The sequence below is a fragment of the Spea bombifrons genome, chromosome 11 (assembly GCF_027358695.1).
Source record: "Spea bombifrons isolate aSpeBom1 chromosome 11, aSpeBom1.2.pri, whole genome shotgun sequence".
Taxonomy (NCBI): domain Eukaryota; kingdom Metazoa; phylum Chordata; class Amphibia; order Anura; family Pelobatidae; genus Spea; species Spea bombifrons.
Window position 1 is genome coordinate 2,467,989 of NC_071097.1, and position 25,693 is coordinate 2,493,681.

The following is a 25,693-nucleotide window of genomic DNA, read 5'->3' on the forward strand; positions in this document are numbered from 1 at the left end:
TACTCTCTTATACTCTCTCTCAATGTCTCCCTACCTTTTCCGTGTCTCCACAGCCCCACTTCTTGTTCTCTGTTTCTTCTCCCTCTTCTTCTTTTTCTTCCTGTTCTCCATTTCTTCATTCTTCTTTCTTTTCTGGTGATCCGCCTCTACCGGTTATCCTCGGTGTTACCCAGGGCCTTCTGGAGCACTTCCTCATCAAGCCAGAGCCTCGTTGAGCATCATGGGGACAACTCCTCCCGTTTTCCTCAAATCGGGGGGAGAGGTTGTCCCCGTGGTGCTCGCCAAGGCTCCTGCGTGATGCGGAAGTGCTCCTGGGGACCAGCGTAACTTAGGAACAGGTTGATAAGGCGAGAGATGGGAGGAGGCAGAGAGACGTTGCGAGAGACCATGAAAGTGTGTGAGAGAACGTGACAGAGGATGAGTGCAGAAAACGAAAGTCAATCACTATATAAAGCACAAGCAATGCTGCCACGTTTAGCTACATAAGGTATACTTAGATGACACTCTAGGGGTTAAATATGTGGTTGTATAGGAATTTTTGGGGATTATATTTCATATTGTTACACTATCAATGTTCCAATGTAATATTTTTGGACGACTTGGTCAAGAACCACATTGAGGAGATCCTTTGTGGCAATGCTAATGAAGTCCTGGTTATCTGATGAAGTCCTTGTCCTCATATAAATGAATCGGGGGGGGGGCGTGGGAGTGGGTACTTCCATTAATGAGAATCGGAATTCTATTGAGCATGTGCAGGAAGTGTACTTACAAACACTTCCTGTCTTCTGTAGAGGCAGTCAAGGGGCGGAGTCAAATGAGACAGAAGACTAATTTTGCACACAGTAAAACGCAGTAATAAAAAATACTATTTCAGTCTCTATGGCAACAACCTATCAGTGCTTGCTTTTCTGTCATGTGATAATATATGTATTCCCTGAAAAATTACAAATATGGTTAAAATTTACTTGATTTAAAAATGATTATTCCGGCAAAGAATGCTCTTTCTGATGCTGCTTGAATGACGAATGTAAAATTCAACAGAGTAGGCGGAACAGCAGTTTTAATTATCCTTTTTTTGGCAGGTGGTGGGGGTGGGGTGGAATTTTTTTCATGTCCTAAACAGCCAATGGATTTTTTTTATTCTATTACAGATTCATCTCTTTTTTAACCAAATTTTTCCTGTTTCTCTCTCTTTTTTTTTACAGATTAATCTTTTTTTAACCCAATCTTTCCCTTTTCTCTCTCTCTTTCATTTTTTTCTATGCTTTCACCTAAGCAGCTGACCATTTAGGAATTGAATTTATGGGTAAGTCATTTTTTTTATAATTCTTTCATAAAATATTTAAATATATATATATAGCGGGAGAGAGTTATAGTAAAAAAAAATGTTTTATATATATTTATGTATTTGTTAGATATTTTTATTAACCTTAAGAAATGACTATTTTGAAATGTTATCCAATGTTTATAGAATTCCGGGGTTTTTTTTACCTAAAATTACATAGAATTATCTTTCGTGTTGCCGGCAGAGAAAAAAAATACTAGCGGAAAATATTTTCAAGTGGATTGAAGAGGCTTTTATCCATAATTATATTAAATGCATTGTGAATTTAAGACTCAATTTAACAAAACATCTCTACGATTTTTTTGTAATCTTTATATTTGTTTTGGTAACTGGAAATAGCGGCTTAAAGTAGTGATTTATTGTTTATTTATATATTTTGAGTCATGGCGTTAGGTGCTTTGAAGGGAGGCGTAGAAAACATAAATTCCAGCTCTTCGAAACGGGATATGTGCTTGGGGGTGTGGCTAGAAATGGGGAGGGTGTGGTCAGAAGTGAGAGTGGGTGGAGAAGATGCAGAAGAAGGTTGGGTCAGGGCATGACCACCCAACCATCATAAATGAAGAGCCACCTTGAGGAGCCCAGATGGCCATGTGGGATTCCTTGGGCTATTCAGATTAGAAGATGTCCCCGAACTGGCTCCATGATCCCCACTGTCCCGTAAAATTGGGACTGTTCCATGAAAACCTGGACACCTGAGGGTTATATAAACAAGCAAATAATCGTATGACCATACTGAGGACATCTCCAGGTTTGACCTGGAGTCTCCAAGTGAAACAATGCTTCCTTGGGTCTCCACATCACTTTCTCTAGGCAGGGGTTCAGCATTTCACCATGCCAGCTCCCCGACTACTTATAGCCCAGTTAAGGCTGTCTGGGGCTAGATGCACCCCTGTGTGCATGAAACCTCACCCCATGCATGCCTAGCGCCCATTTCTTCATACCTGTGAACTCTCTGGGTTTTCGAGAATCCTCTGGCTCATGGGAGTGGGGTGCTGACACCCCCCACCCATTTAACCCGCCGGGGGTAGTCCTGGCCGCACCCTGCGGAGCCAGAGCCTAAAAGTTCCCAGCTATGTACATACGGCTATCCCCACCTCCTCATGAACCCAAGAAGACGGAGAGTTCCAGGTAGCTTGCCCAAATTCCAAGGTATTAATGCGACCGCTTATGATCTCGCAGTGCGTGCTACCTTTCAGGAGAGCGTGTGTTACCATGGAAACAGCCAAAAACGCTGTGTTCCTCATCATCTTCCATTTCTCAGCTATTTCTGGGAATCCACTAGGTCTAAGTTTGATTACAATGATTTATTTATTTTTCATGAGCAATTCGAAAAATGTGTATTTATTTTCCAAATATCTAAACTAAATTAGCGTTAAAAAAAAAATCAATGCTGGCTCAGAACTGGCCGTACTTGGTGGAGAGGCTTCTGACACCCGCGAGGTGTTGGTTGGCAGGGGTAATTATTATTGATCTCCTCCGTCCGTTTCTTAGAATACCACACATTGAGGCTAGCGAATGCATTCACCTATGACTTCAGGGGGGGCGGGGGGGGCTTCACGTGTGTAACTAGGCCGAAGGATGAAAACAGACGGGTATTGAAGTGGTGTAATGAATTTCCGAGGAACTGGTTAAGTAATCCATACCAACGATTCGTAAATGACTTGGCTGCATCATTGCTAATTTATATGTGACGTTGGATCACTAACTGGTTAATTATGTAGGGAGAAGATTCTAGATGGAATATAGGGAGGTTTTACCTGGTAGACAAAGGAAACAGCCTCCCAGCAGAAGTGGTATGGGTTAATACAGTGAGGGAATTTAATTGCTCACGAGGAAACTCTTCCTGCTTCACCTCGCTGATCTGCGTTCATTGCTGCAATGCCAACATTAACCCATAAAATGCCAGATACATCACCGGTCCTCTAGGGACACATTTTCTAGACTCACTTGGCATGCCATTAGTTCTCAAGGGGTTAAAACAGGTATCAGCCATTCCTCTGGCTGCCATTGTGGTCCTATTACTATAGCAACCAATAGAACGCTCCAACCGGAAGAAACATTCCATTGGTTGCTATAGTGATAAGACCACTACGTTGCGCCGTAACAACCATTGAACATTTACGTTTAGAATGCATTTCCTTAGAAAAATGAAGAAAACATAAAAAAATTAAAAGTACTAAAAATATTATATCCAGAATAGCACTTGTATGATATTTGGTACCTCCTGTGCCGAAAAGCAGTTTAACCCCTTGAGTGCCAACCCAGTGGCAAAGGTAAAAAATGTCCCCTCATCTGATAACTTTATTTGTAGCCCAGGGTATCGGAGGTATCAATAATACCTCTCTATGGTGACTTCCTCCCGGCGACGGAGAGAAGAAGAAGAAGAGGGAGAAGGAGGAAAGACTTGGGTTTTATCCGCAGAGATAAGAGCTGAAATTTCTATTTCTTCTCAGCTTTTGAAAGAAAAAAAAAAAGACGACGTTGAGTAAAGTAAATTAATCTTTCATCTTTACTTTATCTCTGAAGGCTTTCTCTTCTCCATAATCCTACCCTTAGAATTGTCTTCTCCTCTGTTGGATCGAGGCTTACGGTGATATCTTGAAAGCCAACAGAACCTGGATGTTTGACCAGTTTTTTTGACGAGACCACTTCCTTAAGATAAAAACTGGAACTTTTGAAGGCGGCCTTTCATTTCCACCGCGGTTGCTTCATCACGTTATTTAATCCCTTATTACGATATTGGCGATGATGAAACTTTTTTTCCAATGTGCGACTTTTGACCCCCCCCCCGTTGGGCGCTTCAGATCATGGTCACTTCTTTGTAGATCAGTAAGAGGCATACTGAATTTTTGAAACAAAGTTTTGCGGAATTTTAAATTCCTCTTGACCCTCTGACCTTGGCAGAAGCCATCTTCCGTATCTCTCTACCGGGTGTTTCACATAGTGCTGCCAAGAACAATCTAGAGCTGGAATTTATCAACCTACAGTCTCATGAGACTACTCGCTGCCAGCAGCCGGAGTCAATTGCTGATGGTGCATAGTCCTGTCGAGGTGTATTTTACAAAGCTGTGTTTATATGTAGCCGTGAAAATATATATATTTTATATATATATAAAATATATATATAAAAATATATATAAAAAATATATAAAAATATATATATAAAAATATATATAAAAAATATATAAAAATATATATAAAATATATTTTTTTTTTAATTGAAATTTTCATATGGAATTTTTTTTATTTTATTTTTTATTTTATTTTCTAGTAAAAGAGAATTGTTAAAATGTTTTTTTTTTTTTTTTTCTGTACACTGAGTAATCATCCAGACAGCTGGAAAGCAAAATAAATAAATTAAAACATTTAATTATTAAAAAGGAAATTTTTTTTTTTTAGCAATACTGCAGTTATACGTGGATTCTACTTTTTCTGTGGGTTAATCTGATTTTGTTTCTTAAAAAAAATAAGAAAACTTGATGACTTTTCTTATGGAAATATTCTATAATTAAGAAATCTTTTTTTTACTGTTTTTCAAAAACTTTTTTTTTTTAACCCAGGGAAAAAAAGTGAAAATCTAAGTTTCTACAGAATTTTATAGAAACCAAGTTATACTAGATTTATTTTTTTTGTAGTACAAAATTGGATGGATTTATGCAACTTTTTCACCTAGTTCTAGCAAAATTACTATGACAGTTTTTTTACAATAATAGATGTTTAATGAGAAATTCAGTGTCATCAAAAATTAATTTAAGCGTCTCTACGGCATTATAATCACTCTGTACTTTATCAAGTTAAATTGGATCCGTCACCCCCCCCCAAATAGTACATTTTATATTTCTGTACAAAAACAGTGATTAAGACAGAAAAATAATTCATACGTATGTATTACAATACGCCGTATATGTCTATACTATGGGAGCCGCCATCTTTCTTTTCTTAGGATCTGCATGCTTATTCCTTCCCGTTAACGTGTCCCTCCCCTGTTTCTCAGTTTAATTAAAGCCAAAAAAGCATCACATTAGAGTCCCAATAATAACATTACACTTAACCCATTTATAACTCCCGTTCTCAAAAATCATACATGTCTTCCTACATAACGACCCTTCCACCTTCTCATTCTACATAATCAGCAAGGCTCCATCCCCTATTCAAATCACTTTCTGAGTGGTTGAGCTGGTGGTGATGATTAACATGAAGTAAGTAACTACGGATGCTAGCATGGTTGAGCAGGGGGAGAAGGACAGCCATTTTGAACTAGACATTAAACTAGACTACTGCTCTTCATAACCTGGCATAAAGAGGTCCAAGCTAGCTGCCATCTGCTTGACTCCCTGACCTTAGTTGTCTCTAGTACTAATGTTTCAGTCCTCCTCAAAGCTTAATAGATTGTAAGCTCACAAAAGTAGAAACATCTTCTCCTTTTCTAAGATTCGTTGAAGGCGTCAGAGCTGTCTGTCTTTAGACTTGGAATTTCTGAGGCACCTTAAGCCTTCTAAAGAGAATGAGGTTTCAAGAGGCAAAAGTGAAGGTCCAGTGGTCATCTCTCTAACTTAATACACGTCTTCATCCTATGATGCATGGACAGCTGAAGAGATGTCCACCCTGAAAAAATGGTAGCCCAACAAAAATCAATTCCAACAAAAATCAATTTCTTGACCTACCTAGTTTTTAAAGATGGCCACTCAAGGCCTACCCATGACTTATCAACCCTGAATTCTGGGACAGAGAAGTCCAAGAGGCTTTAGAACTAAGCTAAGATGGCATCTCCACCGTAACACAACCTAAAAATCAGGATCCGTTGTTTGAGTGGAATGATACCCTTTAACTCTAGAAAGTCCATCTCTTGGTCTAGCAGACCACAAAAAATCACTTGTATGTTTTTAATTTCATGAAACACATTTTTCAAGCCGGAAAAGAAAAAAATCTGAGAAAAGCTTAAGCGCATTAATCATCAGGAAGCGTATCCATCTCCGTTTATCCAACAGACATGTTTTAAATATCATTGTTTATTGTATGATAGAGAAGACGGCTAATTTTAGGTGCACGTCTGACTTCGTTAGAGGCTTAGCATAACACCATGCATTGCTTAGCAACACTCCTACCCTCAGTATGTGTCAAAGTCAGCGATTGTACAATATCTAACCGTCGGTGGCAGGCGTAGTGTAAGAGAACATCTACTTTTAACGCGGTTGGGAAAACGCAACAAACAATTGGTTATTTCTGGTCCTGTGTCTCGAAGAGACCGGATCTCGTGTGCATTTTTGAAGACTTTTAGAGTCGGGCAGGAGACCCGCTCCGTAGGGTTTCATGCTGTGAACCCACATTACATTTTTTTCTAAACTAATGTACTGGTATGAACAGCGTGACAAGAACAGAGTAAGCACCCACTGCTTTCATTATTGGCTTTAATAAACTATTATTTTCTGACTTGACTGCGCGTGAGATTATAGTGTTTTATAGTGCTTTCCGTCGTGGGCTTGTTGTTCAACGGCCGACCGAAAGCAATCTCTATCCTATTTACTGTCGTTTTATGTACAGTAGGGCCGAGAATTGGTGAGGGTAGCACTTTCTGCCCCGTGGAAACGCACATAGGGCTCGATGTCTACATCCCGATGCATGTGATGTTTCATCGAGAGCAGACCTTCTACAATCCCAAGGGAGTTACCGCAGGTATTAACATGCAAGGGGGTGAAATCACAGGGTTTTCTTGGTATCCCCACAGGAACAACCTCTGAACTTTCTTCTGGCTCTACACTGTCAAATGTCCCTCTTTTGTTTGTAATTTTCCAAGGGTCATCAGGATGCAGGAGCACATATGATATTAGGTGGGCAGGGTTGTAGTGTCACATCATGCCCCATTAGGGTTGCCACCAGACCAGGTTTCTAAAGACTCCCGGAAAATGTAAGGCTGGTGGTCATATTAGTCAACATTATGGAGGAAACAGGAACCGGGGAGCCAATAGGGGTTTCGTTTCTCTCCCTTTCTCTCTCTCTGTCTCCTCCTCTCGTTTGGGTCTTCTATCTCTTCAACTTTCCATTTTCTCTTGCCTCTCTTCGTTCTCCCATCTGTTTCCTCTCTCTCCTCTCCTTTATCTCTTTCCTCTCTTTAGTCTCTCTCTGCTTCTTTCTCATCTCTCCCATCATCTTTCTCTTTGTTCTTAAAAGTCTCTCACTTTCCTCTTATTCCTACCAACTTAACCAAATAAACTCAATGACCATGCTGGACCCACACCGCCAGAGCATCCACTCAATGAGTGTCCCGGAAATGACTCTACAATTGGTGACAACACCAAGCCCTACTCATGTCATAGATGGAGACGCCCCATTCCATCTCCTCCACCTTTCATCTTGACCAGTGCCTGACATTCCTATTATCTTATCTGATTACTCAATATTTTCAGCCTAATCTGTCAATGGCAAAAAGAGAATCAACTGTAGACAAAATAACTTTATATTTTTTTAAAAAACAATGAGATTGATGGAGCCAAGGAAATGTGGAGGCCACATGAAGGTTTTGCCCATGGTGCACTTCCCGTGGGTACAGAATAGCGGGAGATGCAGAAGGCGGGCAGAAACCGAAGCATCTGTTTAAGGAAAGCTGTGGATTTTCAATTCTCACAGCAGCTGTCGAAAGAATCCTGTACGTTTTATCCTCATTGGCCACGAATGGAGAAACAGAAACATATCTAGCCGGCCCTGAATACATATGATCATATAACCTTGAAAATGTCCGTACAGGGCATGTGACACATTGAGTATAGAACGAGCGGAATTGGTGCAAAATGGAAATACATCTAGCAATAACTGGAAACATTCCATTGATTTCTATGGTGATTGTTCACTAAAGTGTAAGATTGTTATCTACTTATTTATTAAATATAGATCCATACCCTTCACTGTTAATGATACAATTAGAATATATTTTGATCATTGATCCATTTTATCAATCTCATTTAAGTTTTAATTATTCAAGTATTCGACCTTCCTAAATATCCTCACGTTCTAAGAATTTTCATCAGGAAATCACAATTAGCGTCAAATCCTTACTTGCAGTTCCACCGAGTAACCTCTAGAGGGAGCTCAACCCAAGAAAGAACAGATACATAATTAAAGAGATAAGATAATGTGCTGGAAGATCAATGTGTTTCTATCCGTTATGAGTTTGAAGTTTGCATGCTTCGTCATATAACTAGAATTTAGAATCAAAACACTTCAGCCAATTAAAACAAAGGTTTTATTTAAAAAAAAAAAAAAACCCTAAAATTAGCATTTTTCTAACAAAAATCATGGTTTAAATGAAAAAAGAAAATTAAATTAAAAAGAAAAAAAATGATTAAGCCCCGCCCTCTCAAAAAATCAGAAAGAAAGGGAAATATTATTTTTTTAGGGTTATTTCCTGTACCTAAGCCAAGTGAAAAAAATTATATTCTGATTTTTTGAGAGGGCGGGGCTTAATTTTTTTTTTCCTTTTTTAATTTAAAAAAAAATATAATGCACTATTTTTTTTTCTATATATTCATAAAATCTGAATCTGTTTAAAATGCTTTCTGCAAATGGGAATTTTGTAGTTATCTACCAGATAATGTTTTGTTATTTTTCCGATACGACGGCTCCCGCACAGGGATTCTAACTAACCAGTAAAAATACAATACGAATAAACTGCCCACAAGGGATATTAATCTTTTCATTTGAACGTATTGATTTCTATTTTCTTTTGCTAATGAGAAGTAATTAGTTTTAATGGGTAATAACTGAGTCGGTTTAAAAACATGTTCACATCTCATTTATTTTAACTTCTAAACGATTGTTATTGTGTAGTAAGTCGGAGGATAGTTAGAGATAGTTCCATGTATTATGTATTTTGTTGGATTTGGGTTCTAAAATACCAGGGGAAACCTCTTTGTGCCCCAAATCCCTTGTGCCCCTATTATGCCACATACAAAACTCAGTCCACACCTGTGGTCAAGCCAAGCTTATAAAAGAACATACAGTTGTCGCTGATCAGGTTTACACAATTCTGAATTATTTCTCATCTGGTTTGGAATGTCCATACCTAGCATACTCAACATCGGAATCTAGCTTCACTCCATTCCGAATGTTCCGATCTAGCTTTGCTTAATTCAGAATGTTCCAATGTAGCTTCACTCCATTCAGAATGTTCCCATCTAGCTTATCCAACATCAGAATGTTCATATCTTGCTTCTCTCCATTCCGAATGTTCTTATCTAGCTTACTCAACATCAGAATGTTCCCATCTAGCTTCTCTCTATTCGGAATATTCCAATCTGGCTTACCCAACATCAGAATCTTCCCACCTAACTTCTCTCCATTCAGAATGTTCCCATCTAGCTTCTCTCCATTCGGAATGTTCCCATCTAGCTCACTCAACATCAGAATGTTCCCATCTGGCTTACCCAACATCAGAATCTTCCCACCTAACTTCTCTCCATTCAGAATCTTCCCATCTAGCTTACCCAACATCAGAATCTTCCCATATAGCTTCTCTCCATTTGGAATGTTCCATTCTAGCTTACTCAACATCAGAATGTTCCCGTCTAGCTCTACTCCATTTAGAATGTTCCCATCTAGCTTCACTCAATTTGGAATGTTCCAATGTAGCCTCAGCTGATTCAGAATGTTCCCATCTAGCTTCACTAGATCCAGTCTAGCTTCAGTCGATTCAGTATGTTTCCATCTAACTTCAATCGGTTAGGAACACTTGCTAGGTTCCAAGGCCCACCAGCGAATGCATGCTCTCCCATCCTCTGTTGTCTTGTGTCGGGGCTGTCCTGGTGTCTTAGTTTGAAAGTGGCTGTTGTGGTGAAGAGTCACAGTTCTCCTAGTTTCCAAGTCCTGGTATCCACACAGCACCCAGAGGCTCAACCTCTCGAGACAAGGAGCTATTGCAGATGAAGAGATAGACCTACCTAGATGACTTTCTCCTCACTGATTATCCAGTTCCTGACCATCATCCATGACATATACGACCTGGAATGTACATATCTACCTTCACCTAATATTCTTCATTCTCATACCTTCCGTTACCCAATTCACATTATTTTACACAATTTACCCGTTTAGAGGAATATTGTATCGAAAGACTATATCCTCAACCAGGTAGTCTATAAAGCAGTTGACACGGCTCAATAATAAGACTGACCTATTTAGAATAACCTGAAACTCAATAGATTCCATCCCCTATGGGTCCCCCCCCCCCCGGAGTAAACCTTTAATGTTGGCAGATTTACAAGAAGACAGATGCAGGCCGTAGAAAACAAAATTGTTAAGTTGGAAGTGACAGTGATGGAAAATGTGAAATCAGTGAGTATTAGAGTTGCAGGAATTTAGCACGTAATAAATAATAAAAAAAAAAATGGTTGTCAGGCCCTATTCCTGCTAAATTGAAGAATATGAGCAAACAAATCAATGGCAATTTAAAATTCCTCAGCCGTCTACATCCAAATCTAATTGATAATTACTGAACAAGCACATTCACCACAATCACCGAAGATATACAGAGAGAGAGAGAGAGAGCTCCGAAATAATCTCACTGAGGATCTCAAGAGGCATGAAGGTCTTGTCGCGAGGGCCGGGATGTCACTTTAATTAGTGTCCGCCCAAAAAAAGTCGAAAGTTAAAGTGTAAATATTATAAATAAAACAGAGAATTGTGGCGCTAAAAGGTCAAATTTTCAAGCCAATTTAGAGGCCACTCTATTGTCCTAAACAGTCCCACCACAGATGAATACATATACTAAAGTACTAAGTATATATAATTATGTGTTTTTTTTAACTTTCTGAAGATGGTGGAGAATCCAATGCCCCCGATTCCCAACAGTTTTTGTTGGCTATGCGCAAGGGGGTCTTGCTAGACCCCTAGGAAACCTTGTCATAGCCACCACTGGACACTGCAACCCTCTGTTGTCTGTCACTCAGCCGCTGCCTGATCCATTCAACAACATTGGGATCTAAACCCACAGATTGCAGTTTATTTGGGATGTGGGACAGTGTCAAAGGCCTTACTGAAATCCAGATACGCAATGTCTACTGCACCATCAATTGTTGTGAACATCTCAGTTGGCTACGCTTGGGTCTAGTACATACTAAAACTGACGTATTGGCCAAGCCAAAGGTCCTTCATCGACACACGTGTGGTCTCTGTATGTTGTGAAAATCAAGTTCCCTTTTAAGGCCATGACATGTTTTGGAGACCTTTGGCAAGTGTAGGAGGTTACCACCAGTATTGGAGACACAATACCTCAAGAGAGATAGATCTACCTAGATAACTTTCGCCTCACCGAGTGTCCAGTTACCACCAGGTTTTATTTGGCCAGGAAGTGAACTCATTCCACATGGTGTATACAACATAACCAATTTCTAGATGTTTCTATACATATTATTGGGGCTTTTAGGGCTGTAGAACCCTGCGATCCCCTCATACCCAGCAAACATTCTGAGCTCCCAGAAAAAAGATGGGCATCAGGAGAAGAAAGAGGGGCCACAGAGGTTTGAGACCCAAAGAAGGACTGGCAGATATCTTGCCACTTGGCTGGTACCGGTTGAGAACGTTCTGTTTCGAGATGTTGATGGGCGAAGAACGTTTCGATAATGAGCATAGAACCATCCCCTGAGAGATCAGACAGAATAAATCATTATAAGGGATTTTTGTTAAAAATTATTAATAAATTATTATTAGACCAAGCAAATCCTTTATAGTTTTTAAGATTTTTTATTTTTTTTGTACGAAGCTAAGCTTGCTAAGCTTTTTTATTTCTTTTGTAGCGCATAACTTGGAAAATTAAGTTAATATAGTTAATGATCGCAGTTTTTCATATTAATATCCATCTGTTAATGTGAAAAGCGAGCAATTTGAGATATATCGGGGGATGGGGGGAAACGCATTAATTTCGACATAGGGGAAAAAAGTCAAGCATTTGATTTTATGGCGAAACAGTATCAAATTGTTTAACCCAAGCCGTGGGCAAATATTATTAACCCCTTAATGACAATGGGCGGTCCCTAAACCCATTGAAAACAATGCATTTTGAGCCCGTACATGTACGGGCTTTGTCATTAAGGGGTTAAAGTCGGATTGAAAAATCCTATTTTTAAACCATCCAAGGCAATATCTAACCACAGGAGAAATTACAGCAGCATCCACGTACATAAAAAATGCAGAAGATAAGCAAAAGGCAGAGTATATCGTAAATATGTGCTGATAGTCCGCTGTAAATCATTTTTTGATGGCAAACTTGAGGTTATGAATCCGTTGAAGCAAAAAAAAAAAAAATGAAAAAAAATGAAAAAAAAAATACATATTTTTGCATCCTCCTGCAAACCAAGTTTATATTTCACGAAATGGCTATGCTGACAAAATAAATTTGAGAAAGTCGTAAATATTAAAAATATTTTTTTTTATCCCATAAATTTAAACACGCTGGGTTGCCTCAGAGGTTTCCATACAAAAAGCGTCATTGTTAATACCGATATTATCGGAGAAAAATGAATAAGAGCTTCAAATTTTGCGAGTATTTTATATTTCCCCTCATATTTTTTTTGTTAATTTTAATTTGGTGAAAATGCATTTCATATTTTTGTCTAAAATATATAAACATACTTTTTAAAAAAAAAATCTAATAATAAGGCTTTTAAATTTACTTATTTTTTTTTTAAATACCTACAATTTTAGACAAAAACTTTGGAAATATATTTGACAATTTTCTAGGATGTGGCTATATAATGGCTATATAATGGCAACTTAATAATTGTGATTGTGCCCCCCAAAAACTAGGCAGGTGAATGATGGCGTGCAGAAACAAGCCTAATAAAGTTAATATTTGTCAAAAAAATACAAATTAACATGAGAAGTGTCGCCTCCACAACAGAAGTGTCTATAAAGGTTCCTTTATACATATTAATATACCCATACCTGGAATCTTGCCCCCCAACCTCCTGGGTGTTAAGCTTCATTCACAGGCAGGGGCTGAGAGGGCTAGAACCAGTGAGAGTTGAGCGAGCCAGAGGCAGTAGTAGGTGGGGAGTAAGCAGGAAGTAGGAAGTGACTTGGCCCATAGGTTGAAGAAACCAACCTGGAGTCCCAAGAGACGCACCAGGTCACCATGGGGCTCTGTCAGTCAGTGGCCCACCGGGCATTTGCTCAGTGTGCCAGATGGCCCTTCCAGGCCAGCTAGTTGGGGCGTGGGTTGAATGAATTAAGATCTTTCTCTGGTGTATTTGGCCCGCCTACCCCTCAAAAATCTGGCCACATAATGTTTGGGTAGCATGTAGAAGTAACCCAACCTAAACGATCAGCAAGGTGCTTCTCCCAAAGACATGAAAGGAAGGAGTCATGTTTTCCTCCAAATGTTAATGGGTCCACCACATATTGATGGCTCCACCACATTTTGATGGATCCACCAAATGTTGGTGGATATATTTATATGAAAAGTGCGCCCAAAGTATGATATATTGAGAAATTATGGCTAGACACAACTTAGAGTCATATCAAGTCGGATCCCTTCTCTTTAGATGACGTTATCAACAGTAGTAGGAAAAAATCAACTGAAGATTCCATCGGAATTTTAGAAAATGACTTTTAATAAATAATCACATTCATACCCAGTAAATTATTCTTTTCTTCTGTTACTGATTGAAGTAATGTTCAGTTCGTAACACCCACATGCTCATTCTCCTACACTCACACTTATAGGAAGCAATTTAACAAGTCACCAGATGCTAATATGTGGGCACTAATGATTGAGCGCTTAAAAACATGGACTGTGCCATCTTGATACATATAGCATATACTGTATGTGAGATAATTTATTGATTCACACCTGAAAATGAAGATTATTTTCCAAACTAAATGGGTGATAATAAGACGATGAAGTAAGATATTGTAGAGAATAAACCTAAACTTCAAAATTGGAAACCTTGGGTCTTGTTTTGAGGTTTAATTGAACATTGTAGGAACTTCCACCACCCTGTCCCAAGTTGTCCCAAGAAATCATTAAATATGTAATACTCACCTATCCATGATACTCTGGAACTGTTGTGTCTTCTTCTCAAAACCTTCAAGCCACCTGGAGCTCAGAAGACCTCAGTGATGACATTGCATGTAACGTAACTTGTGATGGCATCATGTAGGTACAGTAGAGGCGTCCAACTTCCCATCTGGAAGCCACATATTGCTGGAAAACCCATATAGCCTCATTTTCTGCCGTTTATAAGATATGGAAAATGAAACCCATAGAGTATTCAAAGATACATGAAGGATGGAAAGGAGGTCTGGATCATCTCCGTCCACTCCAAGATGAAACTGTCTGGTGAGCATAGCAATAATCATACCTGGGAACTCTCCGGCTGTTTCTATGTACATTGTTGTGGCTTTAAGGGCTGTAGAGCCCCGTGATATCTGCTGCTAACTGTGCAAGCTTCACTTAGACCGTCCAGGATGGTAGGTCCTGGGTCCTGGGTATACCTCTTTATGTCTTGGAAACAGTGGTCTGGTGGCCATGATAGTCCCCATTCTACAGTGGAGGAACTAGGCAACCTTTGGACAAGTGAATAAAGCTCAGTGACAAACTTAACAAGGTCCTGGAATGCAAGAGATGGGCAACGTGGGGGGTATGTGCCTCTCTCCTCTCCCTTTTCTTCTCTTTTTTTCATCATTCTCTCCTTTCACCCTTCTCTCTTCTCCCTCTTCTATTTCTATGTTCTCCTTTTTTCTCTCCTTTCCTCTCTCACTGATATCTCCTCTCTTTTCTTGTCTTGCTCTCTTTATTTTCTCTTCTATCTCTTGCACTCTCCTTCCTTCCTTCCTTTCTTTCTACTTAACCAAAAATTTCAGTTTTCACAAGAGTAGCCACACCCATAACCACACCCTGACCACGCCACAGCCACACCCTCCATGCACCCAGTAAGCACCCAAACATAAGGAGATCTGCCCCTGTAATCCCCCCCCCCCGACGAACAATTAGAACATGGATGGTGTTATTACATACATCTAGAAATGGGTCATTGATAAGAAAATCATTATCGCACTGAGGAATTATCAATAAACTGCTAATTGTATTGCTTCTCCAAAATGCTATTTTCACTATTATTTGCCAAGGTTTAATACGGTGAAAATGTCTAATTAAAGGATTATAATTATAATTACACTGGAAGCGCTGATTAAAGATGACACGAAATCTAACGTTGTCCAGGGATTTGAGAGTTATTAATCATTACTGAAGTTTTAAAATTATTTTTTATTATAATTACTATTAAGCAACCTGTATTTATCTCTGATTTTTTTTAGAGCTCTTTAATTATGTTAATTCATGGTTTAAATTATGTGCGCGTACAATATACCGTGCATTTTCAGAAGCAGAAGATATACAACATTTATTGTATCTTTATAGACCGAGGCCAGCCTTTGGCCACAGAGCATGGGTACACTTGGGCTAGATGAGTACATTTAATTGGGCCAACTTGGGACAATAATAATAAAAAAAATAATCTTTATCCCTCAAATTTGTTGTGGGAAAAAATAATAATATGCATATTTTAGCTGTAGCCCCTTTAAAATTATTATTGCCCGGGACAGTCCCGCAATGGGATTTTAAATCCCGGGTCCTGGGCAGCCTTTTACCAGAATGAGAATGAAGGAGGTCTCAACCAATCAGGAGAGACTTCTCAACACTCAACAGATTGGCTGAGAGTTCAGAAACCTCTCCTAATAGGCTGGGTCCCTCCTTCACACCAAGCTAAGTATAAGCTACAGCCAGCACCAGGTGTGTGTTTACGTGACTGTGTTTGTCTGCGTGTGTGTCTGTGTAATGTCTTGTAATAGAGGGATTAATCCTCTGAATCTGCTCACTTTTGGTAATAGAGGGGTTAATTCTCTGAATCGGCTCATTTCTGGTAAAAGAGAGGTTAATTATCTGAAACCGCTCATGTCTGTAATGATTGTATGTATATTAAAATATAAATATATTATTAAATCTGAAATCAACATGGTTCCCAAGGCTTCTTAATAACATAAAATGCATTTTATGTGTATGTGACGGTGTGTGTATGTGAATCAGTGTGTATGTGATATATATATATGCAGTATATGTGTCCCTGAATGGCAGAAATAAAATGTAGTCACCCTAGTTTCAGGGGTCTAATGAGACCACCCTTATGCTCATTGATTTCAGAAGGATTGGCTGTGATTGGGGGGGTGAAAGCCATCTAGAAGGATCTTCTGCATTGTTCATGGCCCCTATTTTGTTTGGACCAAAATTGTCTTTGTCTTTTAACACAAAAATATCGATTTTACAGACTATAGAAAGGACAAAGAGGACATTTTATTCAAGGAAGGACTGGATTTCTGAGGCCTGTTCTCGGGTTTAATTAATTCTACTTTGTATAATTAGATATGTGTGCTTGATCGCTATTCTCTGCGATAAACTACACAGTCAAAACGGAACGGAAATTTGATTGGGTAATAAAAACATATGTTACCTTGACAGTAGGATCACAAACACAGCTGCTTCCCGTATGATTAGAGAGCCATCCCATAGTCCGGTTCATTAGGTAAACTCTAAAGTACAAATATAATTTAGACCACATCGAGAGTGCAAACAGACTCAACTGCATATTTATCCACCTTGTAAATTGGAATTTGTCAGAATATGTCAGAAAGAGAATAATGTGCAAATATTGAGGTGAACGTGTGTGAAGGAACCTCACGTATGGACAACCAGACCAAATGACTATTTGTCTTCTCCAAAATAAGCCAAGGACTAGGTTCTTTCGGCTTATGTTGCCAGTTTAGCTGGGTTTGGCTCTCCTTACTCCTTGCATGGTTAGGGCATGTGTTTATGGAGAACTCATCCGATTAGGGGTATGTTCTGCATTTGTCTGTAAGAAACTTGAGATTTTGGAATGTAGAACATCTTCGGCTTCCATGTTTTAAAAGATTAGAAAGTAAGTATGAATGAGTAAGTATGGTCAACCATGGTCTTCCTTGTAGAAAGTCAAGGATTCAGTTCTTTGGTTCAACGAATCCTTTCTAAAGTTGAACCTTTTTGGATGTTTGGTCCGGGCTATGGTCAGGGGACGTAAGGGGATGGAGAACCATCCATAGGAAAGACGATATTTTAGAGCATAGTTCTTTGGCTTCCATGTTTTCCATAAATATTAATGAATAAGTATGGCCAACCAGACCTTGTCCAAAAAATAACCTTTATTCTCTGTAAAAAGTCAAGGATTACGTTGGTGGGTTCAAATTGTCCGTTTTGGCTGTTTTGTTGGGTTTGGACCTCCTCACCCAGGGATATGGACAGGGCATCGGTTTATGGAGAACACATCTAGTCGGACGGTGGGTTTTCTTTGCGTTTGTCCACAAGAAAGTCAAGATTTAAGAACGTAGAACAATTTTCAGAGTGATTATGATGCTAATATGCGTTGCTTGGGGGTAGTGGCAGGGGAAGATCAAAATGTTGAAGTTTTTTTTATAAATTAGATTGACTTAAGTCTTGAAAACTTATTTTTAGACAAGTTGTAAAGACGAAAAAAAAAAGGTAAAAGCGGGAGAGGGGGATTCTCAATAGGAAACTTTTTCGAAAGAGGATTATTTGAACTCTGGAATGACAGAAACCAAAGTAATATGATGATAAGATTTCAAAAGCCTTCAATCAATTAATTCTGGTTTAAACCAAGTTGGAATTAGAATGTGTGCGGGAAATCAGATACCTAGGTTATCAGGGATATTAAATCCGTATGGCAAGAGAACTTCATACACAGAAAACGCTACTTGACTCGTGTAGACTGTTCTATTTCATATTTTAATTTAATAGATGGGGAGCGTTCCACGGCTTTCCCCAAAAAGTACTATTTTACATTCGTCTAGGCCGTTCCAACTTCTTATGTTTACCCATTTTTCGCCACTTTTTGAATTTTATGTATTCATTTCGAGGTAGTTACGAATTTTCGGTCAAGTGTTTTTTAATCCGAAGCTCCTCAGGTATACAAACTATGGAATATGGAACCAATATCTCTGTCTCTAAATTTACCCCACTGCCCCTGGAAGCCCCACCAACAAAGAACGCGTACTTTCTATGTCCTTTAATATGTATTCTTTAGCCGAAAGGGAAACCTTTAGGAGAAGCTGCAGCTCCAGAGTGCACCAGTGGTCGAAGAAGCCAATCAGTGTCAAGAACGAGCTCCCATTGAAATCAATTGGAGCTATTGCTGTACATGTGTGCAGGAGGTCTCTCATTGTTGGCCTTCAACATGACCTACTTGGCACTGTCATAAACTTGTGATTGAGCTCTGAGCCACCACCTGGTTTAGGATGGTTTAAGGTTGATCTAGCAACCCAGAGAGTGTTCCTCCAATCAGACTCTTTATTTTGCGCTGGTCAAGAGTTGAACCGCGAAGAACAGACAGTAACTAAAATGTCTATACAATAAAAGCTCTCAAACTCCCGGTCAACGACTGTAGCGTTTCTGTTCATTCATGATGACATAATATACATTATACAATTCTCTTGATCTGCGAGGTAAAAAGATAACTTGGATTAATGCAAATGTATGATTATTTATACAATTACCCATCGTTATTTTTCTTATTCTTTATAGCAAACAGTTTATCTCTTGACCTTATTAAAAAATATAAGTATACGCATTTGGGAATCCAAATTAGGCAAGCTATTAAAAAGTCAAGGTTGTACGGCTTTGGAAGTCTCAAATATGGAAATGTACCAGATATTTTTGAATCAGATATTATGTTTGGTAGACCTGGAGAAAGAACACATGCCTTTATGTTATTTTCTGTGAAAACGACCCACCTTCTTGTAAACAGATGTGTTCTTAATTGCAGAGAGCGAGGAGGTGTATCAACAACAAGTCTTGTCCATCTCGTGCATCGTCTTTGGAATAGTCTCCGTGGGTCTAATATGTGCTGCGTTCTACTGCAAGACAAAGTAAGATATCGATAGCTTGAAATGCAATGGGTACAGGTTCAATGTTGTGAAACGCAATGGGTACAAGTTCTGTTACAATAATAATAATCGTCGTCATCATCATCATCTTCTTGATGATGACTTTCACAAAAGTTCTATTTCAACTATGATATATTAAAGGGTTAATTTCACTTTTTACATGTTATGGAATGGAGCTAAAATCAAACAATAACGTGGGTGTTATTAACGTCATTGATTATATGCAAATCAACCGAAATAAGTATGAAAACGAGCGCACTTCTATCTCTTATTTCCTGAGGGTTTCTGGTTTTGTCTGGGTCTCGATCTCAGAGTTCAGAGATTTCTCCTTCTTGTCCGTATTTCAAATTCAGAATTGAAATGCTGAATATTTTAATCTAACATAATGGAAATTAGCAGATCAAAGGATTCGCAGTTTCAATGACTGGACGATCCAGAGAGACGCAACACCCCCCCCCCCGGCCCCCAAGATTAAATAATCAAAAGGCAAGAATTTTAATACTACAAAAAAAATCTTAATAAAGCGATTGTGTTGAAATAACTAAAAAAAAGGCTATAAAATAAGTGCTTGGATTATCTATTACTTTCCAAAATGGCAGACCAAACATTAGAATGGGTGGGGCTAAACGTAAGTCCCACCCAATCAGATAAATATTCTGTCCATATACGGTCTTACTTTGGGTAAAAAAATAATGTATTTATGAAAAAACGGTTTGCATTTTAGGAATGAGGACCATCTTGTCTACATTATAATACTTTTCAGGCCCAAGTATGAAAAAGTATGGAATTGGAAACCATTCAAAAAATGTATATTTTAGGCGTTGGTGGAATAACCCTTTTTTTTTGCAATGTAAAGTACACTTTATGACCAAAGGTATGTGGACACCTGAGCATCACACCTATATGAGCTTGTTGGACATCCCATTCTAAAACCATGGAGTTATCCACCCCCCCTTTGTGGCAATAACAGCCTCTCTTCTTCTGGTTAGGGTTTTTCTGCATGATAGTGGAGGAATTTATGGCTATTCAGGCAGAAGAGCATTTGTGAGGTCAGGCATGGATGTTGGGCAAGAAGGCCCGGGTCACAATTGGCATTCCAATTCATCCCAAAGGTGTTCGATGGGGTTGAGGTCTGGGTTCTGCGCGTTCACTCACGTTCCTCCTCATCCAACCATGTCTTTATGGACCTTACTTTGTGCCCAAGGCCACGGTCATGCTGTAGAAGGAAAGGGCTTTCCCCAAACAGGTGCCACAAAGTTGGAGGCAAACAATTGTCTAGAACGTCTTTGTATGGCGCAGCATTAACATTAACCCTTCACTGGAACTAAGGGGCCCAAACCCTGAAAAACAGCCCCAGACATTTATTCCTCCTCCACCAAACTTTATAATAGGCACTATGCATTCTGGTATGTAAAGTTCTCCTGGCATCCACCATACCCAGAATCATCCATCAGACTTTCAGATCACTCCAGAGAACACGTTTCACCTGCTCCAGAGTCCAGTGGTGTTGTGCTTTACACCACTCCAGCCGACACTTGACATTGAGCAGAGTGGTCTTGGCTTGGCTCAGAAACCCTTTTCATGAAGCTCCCGACGCACCGCGCTTCTGCCCGACGCAGTTTGGAACTCTGTAGTGAGTGATGCTACATGGCATAGGCTCTATGTCCACATACCTTTTGTCATATAGTGTACTTTCTACCATTTTTCGATGTAAAGAAAGAAGAAGAAAAAAATAATTTAATTTAATTATATAGAAATGTCTATGTTTCCTTTTTCTTTACTCATTTTAGAAGACAAACAAAAAAGATTCAAGAGCAACTCAAAGAAGTCCAGACTGGGAAGAATTACTGCCTTCACGCCTCTAGTTTGTTAGTAAAAGGAAAAAGTCTGGGTGAAAACAGAGTCCCGCTTCATAAGGTGAGTATAGCTGACCTGGCAAAATCTAATAACACTAAAATGGCCGACACAACATTATATTGCAATCGTGTTTGTCCAAGGCTTTGATAGACACCCATAATGACGTCTGTTAATTTTGCTTGGATCATGTTTGGACCAAGCCAGCTGGTAATGTCCAATATCCAATCAAAGCCAAGGCGAGGAAGCTCCTTTACCATGTTCTCAAGGATTGGCCCAACGACTCTCTTTTTTGCCATCAAATTCTATTTTTTCAGGGATTGTCGTTTGAAGTTTTTTTTGCCTTTATAAAAATGTTCTTCTCGGAGCAGAAGTTTAAGACAAGCTGCTAATTTCTACACACTTTTTCCCCCAAGAAACCAATTAGATTTTAAGAAAAATCTTTAAGAAAATTAAGAAAAACTGTAATTGAGGCTGGAATAGAGATTTCTTACACGTTTTAGTCTCTTCGGCATATCGGTCACCCAAGGGAATTAAGGTGTGAGATTCGACCTGTACGACAACAGTATCTATGCATGGAGAACTCTTAATATTGTCTCTGCTTTTTTCCCCATATTAGTGACATTTCCTCATTTCCCACTAAATTATCTGGATTATGTAAACCTCGAGAATGTTATTAATTGAGGATTTTAACCATCCTTGTTAACTCATATCTGTTTCGCTAATCCTAGTGGCCAAATCTGCATAAATCAACTCAACTTCATAATCAACAGAACTTTTAGTAAACGATATTTTCATCTTGTTGATGTTGATTTTTACATTATTATATTTTTTCCTTTTTTTCCTTTAAAAATATCTATTTATGACATAGAAATAATCTAAATAATCTTCTCCCCATTTGCGTTGGCTCCTATCAATTGATAAAATGCCCATTGATTTACCAACAGTATTCGAATTCGGAAAGAAACCCTGAGCCTTCAAAAGAAAAAGTCATGGAATCCAGCTTCTCAGAAACACAGCCTTTCTCCGACACCCCTCCGCCAGACAAAGGAAGCCAGTCAATGAAACACCACAGGTGAGTCCTTCAAAGAGTCAAGAAAAATCAGAAACCTGCGTTCATTGTTAAGGTGGCACCATAAATGAAGGTTGTGCTTCTAAGAATCCATATTATTGATAAATTGGGTTCATCTCTTCAGAGTAACGACCAAGTATTCAAGGAAGCAGAAGGCTAATACGGTGAAGGAATGTCAACAAGCATGGGGTGGGCATATGGCTCCTGGACCTAAGACGAGACCAACGGCTGATCAAGGTTTCGGTCTTAATCCAGGAAAATTGGGCAGACTGATTGGGTTTTATGGTCCTTAAAATTCCACATGAGGCTATGAGCTCTTCAACTCGTGGTGGGTTCCCATGATGACGTTAACCCCAAAAGAGAAAGAAAGAATGAGAGAGAGCTGGCGAAGTTGATCTCATCATGGACATGTGCTTCGTAAAGCCTTTCCATCGATAAGGATGAGATAAGGATGAGACTTCTATAGCCTGCTCCCCTAGCCATGATATGGCCTATAAATCAGGACCTTATAATAAACATTGAGTGCACCTTTGTCCATCGTCTGCAATGTCATTGATTTTTGCTGAACATGCCCTCGATAATGATTATAGAATCTTATTGTCAATATCGTTAATTATTTACATTATCACATTTGGAGACAATAAAGTATTTAATCCTTTTCAACATAGCGATAAATCTACATTTCCCAATAATCGATATAAAAACAGTAAGAAAGTAAATTTTTTTTCTTCTTTATATATATATATATTTTTTTTTTTTTTTTACTGGAAATGCACACGAGAATTCTCCAAAGCATTGTGTGAGGCCATCACACTGTATAATAGTCTTTATACATTGCTTTGTTCCCCAAGGAGAGGGATAAATTGCCTCTATTATTCTCATTGTGTAGAAACTTGGGCAGGAATTAGGGACACGGCGGGTAAGAATGGACATTTTACATTCACTTTTCTAGACAATCGGAGACACTTTGACTTCACCAAGTACGACGTTTTAATTACACTGATTAAACCTAGCGTACGGTTCCTTGGGTTCTTTGAAAGCATGCCTCCTCCGGAAAGCACGTAATACGTGTGCTATCTAGGATAATTCGCATATCACACTATGATAGGTGTCACTATATGGTAGATCAACAAGTAACATTCGGCTAGTGTGTAGCATGTCTTTTATAATTTTTTTTTGCATTTTATGTTTTTTTTATAATATTTGCCTCCTACATGTATTTTTTTCTAGACATCATTGGGAGTTATTATTATTTTTTTATGAGTAATACCTTTGCAATGTTTTTGTTCCTATGAGAATACATGAATAATCTTTCTAATGGTTTCTGCGTTACCGCCATGGAGCCCGCATCATACCATGACGATACTTTCTAAGCAAGCCGATCGTCATAAAGCACTACAAAAGCCTTGTAGTGCTTTGCAGTAGATGATTAGACATAACAATGGAAGTTTTCAACAAAGGGAAAGAGAAGGTGGGCAAGAACTTGTTCACCTGAGATGACAATGTCGAGGAGAACTGGGGTTGAGGACCATATGTAGACCCTGTAAGGGTTAGAAAATGACCAGGTCCTTGTTTACAACTGTAACAATGGAGCGGAGTGACCATTTTCAACTCTCTTTAGATAATACGTGGTGGAAACTCAGCAAAAAAAATAGATTTATGGCCACCAAGAGAAAAAGTAACATTTTTGAAGGTGGGTGAGAACTTGGCCTCCATGACATTACTTATTCCTCAGGTTAAGTAGTCTGGCATTCATGCCTCTCGTCATTCCATCAACTCAACACCAGGCTTGGTCTTAGCACTAGACACCCCCAGGAGGTGCCTGGAGCACCTGAATCAGTGGGGCATCTTCTTTCTAGGGTCTTAAGTGGCTGCAACCCATGGGTCTACTTTACTGGTGGTAGATGGAACCAAAATCTCTGTGCCCATCATTTTGTCCCAGATGTCCCTTCTTTTTAAAAGTTCAGGATGTCTGAATAGGAAAAATGGAGGGGTGGCAAAGAGTATTATTGGCTGTGGCTCCATTTGGTGTAGGACTGGTCCTACTGACCACCCCATTTTGTTCCTCAGTATACACATTGGAACTGGAGAAAATACACAAAAGGGGCAGAATTAAGATGAAATCATGTCGATCATAATGCTTCTGGAACATCTTATGGATATTTGTCTCAGGATATTGCCGTTATAATTTCTGGTCTTGGTTTTAAGCTGAGATTTGAGGTCAAAAATAGCACCAAGAATTTAGAGATCTTCTTAAATGTGGTTTTACTTGGGCAGACTAGCTGGGCTCAATGGTCCTTATTATGTTTTATTTAATTATTTTTTTTTACAATGTCTATTCTGCTTTGTAACCGAGTGGCAATTATTTTATTATTTAATTATTATTATTTATAATATTTAATAATAATAATACATTCTTGTGTTGAATGTGTTTAAATACAGATATTTTTAGATGTCTACAGTGAAGCCAGGAAGACATAGATTTTTTTTTTTTCTTTTAATTCAAGGAAAAATAATTTATATCCACATCACACAGACCTTGTTCCGATATATAAAGAATGTCCGCCAACTTTGGAAATGTAATGATATATATTTTTGATGTCCCACCGCCAAGAAGCAAGTTACGACTCCAAAGTCATAAAACATCCACATTTTCTATGACAAATGGAAAATCTATGATGTTCGTTTTATAACCTTTATTTTCATCAAAATGAGTCCACAACAGACTTCGGTAACATAACTCAGAACCACAATCAGACATAACTGTTGCTTTCAATGAATTATTACACAAGTCTTTCTGGGTCTCACCACAAAAGGATTGATTCAGTTTAGTCGATATGTCTTCTAATATGGTGTACGTTGCTTCACAGTTATAAATTTAAGTAAGGATATGTTCTTATGGATTAACGTGTTAAAAAAGAGGGTTGCTTCATCTGGCAGAATGAACGAGGCAAGTTGCCATTGACTGTAACGCTACAGAAGAAACCAAAGAACTTTGGGGTTTGTCCACCAATGGTGGTCAATGGTGCATGGAAACAGGAATACCCTCCCAGCCATGATTTGCAGGTTAAATGAGCAGATTCTCTTGGTTTTACCACAACCTTAGGGTGAATGTGCAGATTCTCTGGATTTTTATCCCATTCTTGGGGTCGTAGGTAGATTCTCAGGGTCATACAGTCTTGACCCGGCTCCTTCATATTCTCCTCTGATTTAATGATATCTGAACGATTGGCACTTCTCTCCAAGCTATACCACAGCTGGAATCCCTGTTTGAATACAGGTGACTCCTGGCAAGTCAAGGTTTCTATAAGGACCATTATTAGACTCATTTGATTGCCACCATTAGCACGTCACTAGATTAGTATTTGAAGAGTCTCAAGTATGTTCATGTCACCAAGTTCACTCTGCTTGACAAAGGACCACCGTCTCTGAGTTCCTCTTTCTGG

At 38.8% G+C, this 25,693-nt stretch overlaps 1 protein-coding gene across 2 annotated transcripts in view; it reads left to right on the top strand.

The window, feature by feature from the left end:
* NRG3 (neuregulin 3) overlaps positions 1-25,693 on the top strand; it is a 181,362-nt gene that overhangs the window by 149,959 nt on the left and 5,710 nt on the right. The window contains exons 4-7 of one of the 2 annotated variants that reach the window (XM_053450951.1): positions 1,280-1,306; positions 19,201-19,303; positions 21,112-21,238; positions 22,123-22,250. In XM_053450951.1, the coding sequence (XP_053306926.1) occupies positions 1,280-1,306; positions 19,201-19,303; positions 21,112-21,238; positions 22,123-22,250 (385 nt within the window). The remainder of the gene's footprint in view (positions 1-1,279; positions 1,307-19,200; positions 19,304-21,111; positions 21,239-22,122; positions 22,251-25,693) is intronic. The other variant, XM_053450952.1, reaches the window with a different exon arrangement.